Genomic DNA, 12,132 nt, shown 5'->3' on the forward strand with positions numbered 1-12,132 from the left:
ATCTAGGTAGTAGATTCATATTTAAGTAGGTATAATAATTTTAAAATATAATTTGTACTGCTCAAATAATTGCTAGTTTAGTTTCAAAATAAAAATATTTATATTTATTTTATTTACACTTTTATATTATTACTCTAAATAGGTAGATATAATTAAACGAATTTGTAAAAATTTATAATTGAACTTAAAATACGCATTATTTGTAAATAATAATACTTTTAAAATAGTATATTGATTATTACTTAAATTCTTGATGATATTTTATAAATACCGAATAATGAATATCTAATGCTGATTACCTAAATTCTGTCAAAAATAGAAAGAAATATTTGGATAAGAATATTAGATTAGATTCATTGACGCCGATGTCAATTTCAAATGGAACCTACCTATTGCATAAAAATTAAATTCGAAATAAACAAAACAGTGAATTTTTATCACTAAAATATGGGAATAATATTGCATAATATACTTATATACAAATATCTATAGCTTTTATAGTAATATCTATAGTCTACCAATGTTCCTAGTACCTAGAGAGCCTAGATAAGGTAATACATATAGGTAGAGAGCCTATATAATAATATATAATAATAATATAATAATATAATATATTATATAGGCTCTCTACATATAGGTATTGATCGACGACACTGATAAATTTATAACCCAGGGACCCGATTCTTGAAATCATGATAAACTTTGTCACATGCGATAAAAGCTTTATTAAAAATTATTTTATTTTTTTAATTTTACTATTTTATTTTTTTACAAAAACTTATTACCGATAAAAGTAACCTATGTACTCCTGCAATTATTTCTTTTTAGTTTTTACAAAACAAACTCATTATTTAATATTTTAGATTCTGAACAAATAAGTGATGAATTTATTGATTTTACAATAATATATATATTTTTTTTTGTTTTTTTTTTATACCATAAATTGTCGAAATAATTCTTCAATTTAAAACTTCAGAGGTGGTTTCCGGTGGCAAATTGAATATCCTTGGTGCATTATAGAAGTAAAAAGTAAGAATTTTTGAGAATTTTTCAAAAAGATCGGAAAAAACAAAAACCAGCAAAATCAGTTTTCGACAAAATCAATTTTTTTACATTGTTACTTAAAAGCGAATCACTGTAAATATTTTAAATTTTTACCAAATTTTTTTATTACTAAATTAATGTTATCTCTACAGAGTTAGGTTTTCTAAATATTATGGTTTTTTTTTTTGAGCTTTTTATAGATAACTGAAATTTTCGATTTTTCTTTGAATATTTTTTTTTTTTGAAATGTCGATAAAAAACTTAAATATTTAATACAAGATTTTTCTTAAGTTATTCTAATTGTAGTTAAAAAAATCAAAAATCGTTATTCACAATTTTTTTTTTATAGGCGCTTAAAATTCAAATTTTTACGAAATACGTCAAAATCGCGAAAATTTAAAAGTAATTTTGTAATTGAAAATTCTTAAAAATGTTTGTATTTATATCTAAGGTTAAAAAATTAAACACTAAGTTTTCCATAAGTTTTCCTTCAAAATAGTTCAAATACCTTTAGAGAAAACTCTAAACCTCATTATAAGAAAAATGTTGTTATAGCTTTAGAATTTTAAATTTTTATGAAATCGCGTAACGATATAACGATTTATCCTCAAACGATTTTCAATACTTGTTATTATTCAAAAAGTATAAGCCATAGAAACTCGAAAATTTCATGTTATTTGGATTGACATTTTCTTTACATAATTTAATTTTCAAAATATTTCGCTTATTTTAATGCTATTTATAGGAATTTATAGGCAGTTTTTTTTATAAATATCGATTACATTTTTTTGTTTGAGTCAAAATACTTGAAAATTTAATACAAAGTTTCTTATAAGTTAGGTATTCTTATAGTGATTCAAAAATTATAGGAATACATAGGTACATTTTTTTTTTATATTATCATTTGAAGTTCAAATATTGACAAAAATTTGTCAAAATCATGAATATTTGCAAATTTGTTTGTAGTTAAAATTTATAAAAAATTCGTATAAGTAGCTAAGAATTAAAAATTAAATACAAGATTTTCTATATTTTTGGTTTACAATAATTATAAAAGAACTTAAATGTTTCAAATTAAAAAAAGGGCGGTCAAGTAAGTAACGCTTTGCTGTATGTTACTATTATGTATGTATTACATTTGAATCCAATGATAATGATAGGTATCATTGTTTACAAAAAATGATTCCGAACGAAGATGATTATGTCAGCCTAGGGGCTAGGATATATTTTCCAGTGGCTTGTGAAAAAGTTGGTTAATGTTTTAATGATCTGAATACCCCAAAATTCAATCATGTATAGAAAATGCCAATATAAACAACTGATGTATGTTTCAAATTTCTACGACAAGACATTTTTAACTATAACAAAAATCTAAAATTATTAATCGTTATTTTACGAGTGAATTTTGGATTTCGTAAAAATTTAAATTCAAGATAAATATTTTAGATTCTGAACGAAGTGATGAATGTATTAATTTTACAATTATGTGTTTTTTTTTTTTTGTATCAAAATATCAAAATCACGAAAATTGTTATTATATGTAATATGTTTTAGTTTTAAATAATACAATTTTTAAATTTCATCACTCCTACAGTTTAAAAATTTATTATAAGATTCCTTACAAGTTTAAACTTTTAAAGTAAACCCATAAAAGTTTTTTATTAGCTATTGAAATATAAATGTTGATAGGTTATTATTCAAACGTATGATTACGACTCCTCTTTGAGAAAACAATTTCTATAATTTTGTGATTATTCAAATTCAAAACATATTAATTGTAAAACCTTGAAACATTCCACTGTTACTTCAATTATAATTTCATAAACATCTAGTGGTGTTTTTAAAATATGTAGACTACCTACCTAATTTTTAAGTTACTTACTGTAGCCATTTAAAATTTAGAAAAAAAATGTTTGTGTTAAAAATTAAATTAAAGCTAAATCAAAAAGCAAAAAAATAAAAATCCAAATGAGTAGTTCTTATATAACCATTTAAAAATTATTAAAAATAGGTTACAAATTAATTTAGTTTTACACTTTAGTAGTCTAGATTGGTAAGTTGAATACTAAGTTGCTCAAAAATAGTTATTATATATTAGCTGTCGCCTGTCACCTAGAAATATAAAAATAATATTTTTATAGACATATCAAGTTGAAATTATGACAATATTAGATATTTTAACTACTACCAGTGTTTTATATCATGAACTTACATATTCATATATTATATTGAACAGTAAACTCTAGTAACTCTTGAAACTTCATTGTATTTTTGTCATTAGTTTGTTGTCGTCACCATACACAACGATGTGTGGGCGTGTTGCGTGTGCTATTTAACATTTAAGATTTAATTGTCCGTTAAAGTATTATAAAAATTAAAAACTGTATCCTCCTTTTACCTATACTTATGTTAAAATATTCCGTAGATATTTCCAAGCATCATACAAACACAAACACATATTTTTATAGAAATATTATAACTTTTTAATAACCATTTTTAAGTTAAGCTTCATTCGTTTTTCAGTCCACAAAAAAATAAATTTTTTTCTTCAATTATTTTTTTATTCAATGTAATGTAGATTAAAATTGTTTTACTTTATTTCCTTCGCCTGAAATCATTATGTACTTATTTTTATTGCGATATTAATTGCTGTATTTTAAGAATTGTCATGTTTAGTAAAAATACGTTATCAGAAAACATACAGTTTTCATTGCAGTGCATAAAAAATGAACTATATTTTTTAACAATTTATGGTATGTATACCACAAACTGATTAACAAATGTCAATCAGTTTCAATTCTGTAGTGATTCAAAGGAAACCTTATATTATGTATAATGTATTTCCATATATTGGGTATTTGGATGCGGTAGTGATGCTATGTATTAAATAATATGTATAATATATTGTATACCTATATATATTTATATATGTCTATGGTAAATCATGATTTACTATTGATAATACTGATCTTGTGGTTTTAATATTATCGTATACCTAATATAAGATTAGAATAATTATATAAAAATAAGTTCTATGAATTGGATGTATTTATTTATTATTTGATACTTGATATTCAAAATAAAATTGACTTTTTGGTAGGTGGGTACTAAATATGTATATAAGTTGTACAACACGAATAAAAAAAATATGTGCTATTAAAAAAATAATAATAATAGAGATTAATATAGTTGGATAGATATCTTAAATAAATTAAAATTATTTTTAACATTAATTTAAAAAAATTGAAGTAGCTGTTACTTATATATAAATAAATAAGTTGAAGATCTTGCAACAAACACTAAATTTGTTCCGTAAAAATAGGAAAATTTTTTTTTATAAATATTTAACTTTAAAATAATTAGCGAAATTTCTTAATTTATAACTATGAATTTCTACCTCTTATAAAAATATTATATCTATATTTATTTTTAATATTTTTAAATTGCTATGTAAGAACAATTTATGAGTAACCGAGTATTACATTTTCAAGCTATGATATAAAAAATAACTAATACAGTAATAAAATTTAAAAAAAATTATTACTAGAAATATTCAACAGCTAATAATATTAGTCAAAATGGCAGAATTACTTATATAAAACAATGATTTCAGTAATAATATTTAATAGTTTTGTCTTAATTTAAGTAATGTTTTCATTATCTTCAATTATAATTTTATGAATTTTAAAAACTCAACTAAAATTATCCAGTTATTTATTAGGATTTAGGAAATGATACATTTTTAATGCTATATGCATTAAATAAATGGCAAATTGGCAACTCGTAAATTTATAATATATAATTCATAAGTACCTAGCTCATATTAAAACCAAAATTCTATAATATCTACTAAATATGAATACAAATTATTAAAATTTATATTTTGGATATTATATTTAAATGAATGTAGCGCCGTCAATAATAATAAGTATCTACGCGATAAATATTGCGTGGATGTAGCAGGTACGACGTACCTACGAATATTACATGTACCTTGTACCTACTACATACATGCATAATTTTACATTGTTTACTTTTATACTTCGTTGTTCGTACAATAGTTTCGTTTTATTATCACCTTTTATCGATTTTACGTTAAGTGTTTGACATTAATTATTCTGTTTGGAATGATATACGACGTATGAAGACGTGGGTTATATGGTTACATAATAACATCATGTTTATTATTAGGTACGATGAAAAAAAATTATATTTTAAATTCTAATAAATCGACTTCGTTCCGTTTCCATTTATCCATCTGAAATAGACGTTTTCACAAAATAATTTAATAATAATATTACCTATACATATACACACATAATATATATATATATAAAATAATTTGTTAAGCCTTCTGCAAAGTTATCGACATAATATCATTTTTATTTTTGGAGAATATTAATGTTTTTACCAGCTCTACAACTGACTTCCACAAGTTAATTTTTGGCATTATGTCCATTGTGATTTCATATAATATATTATTATTATTATAGCACTATAATAATAATAATAATAATTTATCACTATTGTTATCATTAGCGATTAGTTCATTAGGTACTCATACTATTATTATTATTCAGGGTTAAAAAAGGCATTATGACGGAATGATGGATAGTGGTCGTACACGGTGGCGGTGATGATAGACTAGTACTTTATTCACCGGAGTAGTGAATGATATTTTTCGTCAAAAGTAAAATCGAACTAACTTGACATTTTTATCACTGTTTTGTTATTATTGTCTTCGTCATCGGATACTATAGTTGTTACGCATCGATTTTCGGCAGACTACCATAGTCCGTGACCGAAACCTTGGCCTCCGCAATCGCTCAGGAACCAGGTCTGAGATGTTTCATAGCAGTCGGTGTGCATCATCAATCGCTGTAGAAACACGATAAACACGGCAGTTATGGAAGGAAACGATTTCTATTTTCTCAACAACAAAACCAAGACTACACCCATCGAGAATGATTACAGAATATCCAATAATGTACTTGGACTAGGTATTAATGGCAAAGTGGTGCAGTGTTTTTCCATCAAAACTGGACAAAAGTTTGCGCTTAAGGTAATATTTGACCGATATATATTTCTAATATTATGTTGTTCAACGACCTCAAAGTGGCTGGTGTCGTTATTAATTTTTCTATTTTGGCTCTTATAGGTTCTTGTCGACTGTCAAAAAGCGAGGAGAGAAATTGATCTACACTGGAGAGCTAGCGGCTGCATAAATATAGTCAATATAATCGATGTATATGAAAACCATTATATGGAACAGAAATGTTTGTTGGTTATCATGGAATGGTAGGTTATACTTTTATATTATTATTATTATAAAGTAAATTTTTTTAAATCAAATTCATAATCGAAGCATTAAACAAATATTTTTAAATAAATTGGATAGTTATTGTACCTATTAACAATGTTAGGAAACCAAATTACTTAATAGCAGTTTTCAAAAATATATCTTATAATATATAGAATAATTATTTCAGTCATTCACATCCCATGATATGTAATTAATGTAGTATTAAAGGGACGGACGTCATTCCCGCATGTGTTGTCTCAATAGTCAACAAATAATTTAAATGGCTAACATTTTGATAAATTATTAATAAAATGACCTAAAATTGATATAATATATAATATTACATATTTTTTATTAAATATAATATGTTATACAATATAAGTAAAACATTCAATTATTATTGCTTGTTTTTATGTAATTGTAATGTGTGATAAGTTGTGATAATGATTGTTTTAAAAAACTGATTATTTATACCTAAATAAAACATACTTTTTGGTGTTAATAAGTTTCATAGAAAAGTTTTTCCTTGGAACTTGCTATTATAGTTGAGAAAAGATTTGTTAATATTAACAAATTAATTTTTGTCAATATTAATCAAGTTACTACATAGCAGTTCTGATGGTGTTTATAAAAACTGGAAATTTATTTTACTTACAGAGGTGTTATATAAAAAATACATGGAAATAAAGATTATGAATTTAAATTTAATGAATATGTAATGAAACAAAGTTAAGAAGAATTTATAATTGTGTAGTACAAAAAAAAAAAAAAAGTTGTCAATTTTCTATGTTTTATCTCTAGTTATCTAGTTATATCTAATTACTATAATATACTTTAAGTATACCATTTATATACTGTAGTAGAAGTTTAAGAACATTCATTTTTAGTTTACTAAAAATTGTTGAGTATTCCCAATAACTAGCAATAACTTTCTTTATAGACATTGAATACCTGATTGACGGTGTTTAACTTTCTTACATATAAGTACAGTAGACTTATTGTTAATAAAGAAAAAAAAACTACTGGTTTGAAATTGAGTGTAGTAGTTAGTTTAGAGATTTTCTTTTCTTCTTATTATTATTTCTTATTATATGATTTTCTTACTAGGTTTCATATATATAAAAAAAACTGAATAGATATGTTTAAAAATGAGGTGTGTAATTTAAAATATAATGCTGTATCCATTGAGATTAGAACTGTTATTCAAATTTTTTTATCATTACTTTAAAAATACACTACTTTTTTCCAGCTAATGAATACTAAAAACTGAGTCCTACCTGTAATTTCTGTAACGTACACAATTTTTTAGATTTTTTCCAAATCTGAAAGTCCACTAATATATGTGATAAATGATAGTATAAATTGTTTATAATGACACTGATTTTAGTGGCATACTAGGTTTAATAAGTCAGTTAAAACGTACTTAAAATAACCATATAGATGTATTGATATTTATTTTTAATAAATTTAAACAAATATTTTATTTATAATAACTATACAACATACAAGCCATATTAACAATAGTTTTGACATGTTTTTCCTGGTTTCTTAAATGTTATAAATAGGGTTCGGGACTTAAAGCACTAAAAAGTACTAAAATATGCGCTTATATATGACCTGATTAACTTAAAAATATGCACTAAAAATGAAAAAATATGCTCTAAAAATAAAAAAATAAAAACACTTAAAAAGTCATTATAAAAGGGTGTATTTCATATAAATATAAAAAAACATTGTAATTTATTTATAATTATTAATTAACAATAAAAATAAAATAAAACTACATGGTTTTTGATTTATTGAGTATAGAGTATATTACTACACTGAAAACAAATTTTTGTAATTAATCGTTCAACGTTTTAATTAATACATTTTGAGCAATAATATTATCCATCAATCGTTAAAAATCATCAAGTATGCAAAAACCCCAAAATATGCAAAAATAAGCAAAATAAAATTTCTTATTTGAATTCTCGGTTCTATAAAACGTATTTGTATATCACTCTGCCATGTTTTACATCACCTATGATGGATATGCAAATGCTACAAATACCGAACCCTGGTTATAAGTAATTTCTACTGTGTTTGTTAGTTTTATTATTATTAGTATTAATAAGTTATTTATCTGTATCATTTATTTAGTTGAATATATTTATTAATTTTGAATAATAAAGTAATAATTTAATGTTAAACAATTTATTTTTTAGCATGGAAGGTGGCGAATTGTTTCAACGTATACAAGAACATAATGAAGGAGCTTTTACAGAAAGAGGCAAGTTTAATATAATTATAATATTTATTTTAATTAGATAAATATGTACATGTTTTACATGAATCACTTTTGTTATTTATAGAAGCAGCACATATCATGACAGCTATTTGTTCAGCAGTAAAATATCTTCATGACCTTAATATTGCTCACCGTGACTTAAAGCCTGAAAATCTTTTGTATTCTAAACCTGGTATTAATCTTTAAATTAAAAAATCATATGTTTAAGAAATATTTTGTAATTCATATTTTAAACTTTGTAACTAATTATTTTCTTTTTTTAGTTTTGATTTTATACATACGGAAATTACTTATTTTAAATAATCATTGATTTTATTTTCTATATAGGTGCTAATGGAATTTTAAAATTAACTGATTTTGGATTTGCCAAAGAAGTATCTCAAAAAGCTCCATTAAAAACTCCATGCTATACACCATATTATGTTGGTTAGTTAACAGCAATAATTATCAAGGCAAAAACAATTATTTATATTAATATGTTTATATATTTGTTTCAGCACCAGAAGTTTTAGGTCCAGAAAAGTATGATAAAAGTTGTGATATATGGTCATTAGGTGTTATTATGTATATATTGTAAGTTAATTTTAATAAATTATATATTCAAAAAACTATAATTTCAATAAAATAATTAATAATAGAATTTGAACATTAATGCAATTTAGATTTATTAAAATGTTTCCATTAGTAGAATAATATTTCTTTATTAATATCAGTCTCACATACTTGAAGTTTAGAAAAATATTTTACATTGTTATAACTGACTGTGCGGTTAAAATTAAGATACTAATTAAGGTACCAATTTTTATAAAAATGTTTTTAAATAAAATGTTATATGTTTGTAAGAATCTTGTTAAATTATAACTATAATACATTTTAAGTATAACCAAAATATATTGATAATTTTTATTTTATCTGATTTCATTAAAACGAATATATCAAATAGATTCTTACAAAAAACAAATTATATCTTTAATTATTTTTGTAATAATTTATTATACTTAAATCCAAGTCATTTAAAGATAATCTATGCATTTTAATGTACATATCAGGGTTTGCAAACCTTTTTTGGGTTAAGTGCCAAATTTTTCCAATCAAGATTTTGAAAATTTTTCAGTGCCCAAAGGAAATTTTATTTTCTAAGGATAAAATGGGTTAAAAAATAGGTTCACCACCCTTGGTATATAAATGTATCTATGGTTAGATGGGTAAAAAGAGTACCCAGGGATGATTTTTGAATACTAACTCCCTTATTTAAAGTTCCAATTTAAATATTTATTTTAAATTATTTTTATTTTTCTATACTTGTTTGATATTTTTCTCTTTGATTAATTCTTAGATACGCCCCTGTATAGATATCAGTTTTACAACATTGTGAACTTTTGTTTACTTTATTGTTTAATTTTTGTTCTAGATTATGTGGATTTCCTCCTTTTTTCAGTAATCACGGGCAAGCTATTTCGCCCGGCATGAAAAATCGAATTAAAACTGGACAATTTGACTTTCCTAGTCCTGAATGGAATAATGTATCTAGTGATGCTAAAACTCTAATTTCAAGTATGTTATCTGTTGATCCTTCAGTTCGTCTTACCATCAATCAAGTTGTGCAACATAAATGGATTGCAGTGAGTACTAAACATTTTAACTTAGGATAATATTCAAAACATTTGATTTGTTTTAATTATTTTAGAGTTATACTGAAGTACCCCAAACACCGTTATATACTGGAAAAATGTTAAAAGAGTCCGAGGATGTGTGGCCTGAAGTACAAGAAGAAATGACCCGTTCTTTAGCTACAATGCGTGTAGATTACGATCAAGTCAATATAAAATCATTAAATACTTCTAATAATCCATTACTAAACAAACGACGAAAAAAAGCTTCTAACAGTGCATAAACTATATAATATAATTATTTTCCAATTTATTCACCATAAACTGACCCCTTTCTTATTAACTTTTTTTCGTTTTTATTTTATATATATTTACCAAAATTTATTTTTATATCACTATTTATTTAATGTAGTTAATTATTATATATGTAATAGCACTTAAAAAACTTAACAGAAAATATCTTTTTCTTTGAATCTTGATGGAATTATTAAAATTGCAAAAAATGAAGGTTATACACATAGACATTAATTAAAATAATAATATATAAATTAAATTTTACTTCAACAATAAGAAAAAAATTATTTTAAAATGATTTAATTTGTTTATAAATAATATAGCTTACAACATTTTTTATAAGATAGTACATTTTGGAGATGAGGAATAAAATATAACCTTAAATCCATAGTTAAAAAACAACATTTTAACTAGGTAATTGTAATATTTTTTATTTTAAATTGTTGCAATATTCTTAATGCATACAATTTAAACAGGACTATTACTTATTTCAATTAATATCTATTTTAAAAAACTACTAGGCCATAAATATATATTTATTTGAAGTTACTTAACTTATTGTTGATAATGAACCAAAATATTTAATTTATTGTAATTATCTTAGTGAATGAAGACTGTATACGTGTGAAAATTATTGCAATTGTTTTCCACTTCTTTAAATATATATATATTTTTTAAGTTTTTTTCTGAGTTTAAAATAATATATTTGCAAAATTTAACCAAGATATTCCACTTATTACATAAAAAATATGTTAAAATGAATAATGTACAAGTATTATTAAATGTAACCCGTAAACTATATTATAATTTACTTGAACAAATTAAAAATAAGTATATTTATTTCCAATTATGAAACAAAAAGTTTTAATGCTTCATTTTAATAAAATAATAGACAACTAAGCACAACTAAATTAACAAAACAAATTAATTTGTATAGAATGCTTAATATTGGTTGTGATGAAATATTATTTTAGAAGTTATGATTTTCTATCTTTAATTGTATTTTTTGTATTCCTGATTCAAGTTAATTTATACTTCATATTAACATAAGTATTATTTTAATGTATTTGATGATATTTACATTTTTCTTATTTACGTATTGTAAATGTTGTATTAAACCACAGTTATTGTTATACCCATTTATGTTGTCTGTCTATTTAATTGGCAGCATAGCAAAATCAAAATTGAGAAATTTAGAATAATTTGTGTTGTGTTATTTTGTTATTTTGCTATATTGTCTGTTAGATAAATGATGACAAAACATGTGGTATAATTTTCTCTTAAATGATACTAATTTTAGAAGAACTATGTTTGTGTAATTATGAAAATAAATACTAGTGTTATTCATAATAGACTATTTAAATGACCATTTCATCAGTAGATGATTTTAATTTTTAATAAGATGTAAATTTAAGTAACTAATTGAATTGTGAATGTAAACTAAACACCATATATAATATTGAGATATTATGTTAAAAATTTAAAATTGTAATTCAGAAATATAATATTGTTTAGAAATAGTATTTACTAGTATGAACTTTAGATTATACAAGTATACAAATATTTTTAAACATACTAAAATATTTATCTAT

General features: G+C 23.1%; 1 protein-coding gene across 2 annotated transcripts; it reads left to right on the top strand.

The window, feature by feature from the left end:
* Positions 1-5,606: 5,606 nt before the first annotated feature.
* On the top strand, positions 5,607-10,644 carry LOC114129461 (MAP kinase-activated protein kinase 2). 2 transcript variants are annotated; one of them, XM_027994200.2, is made up of 9 exons: positions 5,607-5,734; positions 5,829-6,106; positions 6,203-6,342; positions 8,554-8,618; positions 8,701-8,808; positions 8,964-9,062; positions 9,134-9,209; positions 10,048-10,258; positions 10,324-10,644. In XM_027994200.2, exons 2-9 carry the CDS (start codon positions 5,951-5,953, stop codon positions 10,528-10,530), a joined length of 1,062 nt encoding a protein of 353 aa, XP_027850001.1. In that variant the 5' UTR covers positions 5,607-5,734; positions 5,829-5,950; the 3' UTR covers positions 10,531-10,644. The 2 variants fall into 2 exon arrangements, with proteins under 2 accessions (XP_027850001.1, XP_027850000.1); XM_027994199.2 differs by having other exon boundaries at positions 5,608-5,734; positions 5,805-6,106.
* The last annotated feature ends 1,488 nt before the right edge of the window (positions 10,645-12,132 follow it).

This window comes from Aphis gossypii, chromosome X (assembly GCF_020184175.1).
Source record: "Aphis gossypii isolate Hap1 chromosome X, ASM2018417v2, whole genome shotgun sequence".
Lineage (NCBI taxonomy): Eukaryota > Metazoa > Arthropoda > Insecta > Hemiptera > Aphididae > Aphis > Aphis gossypii.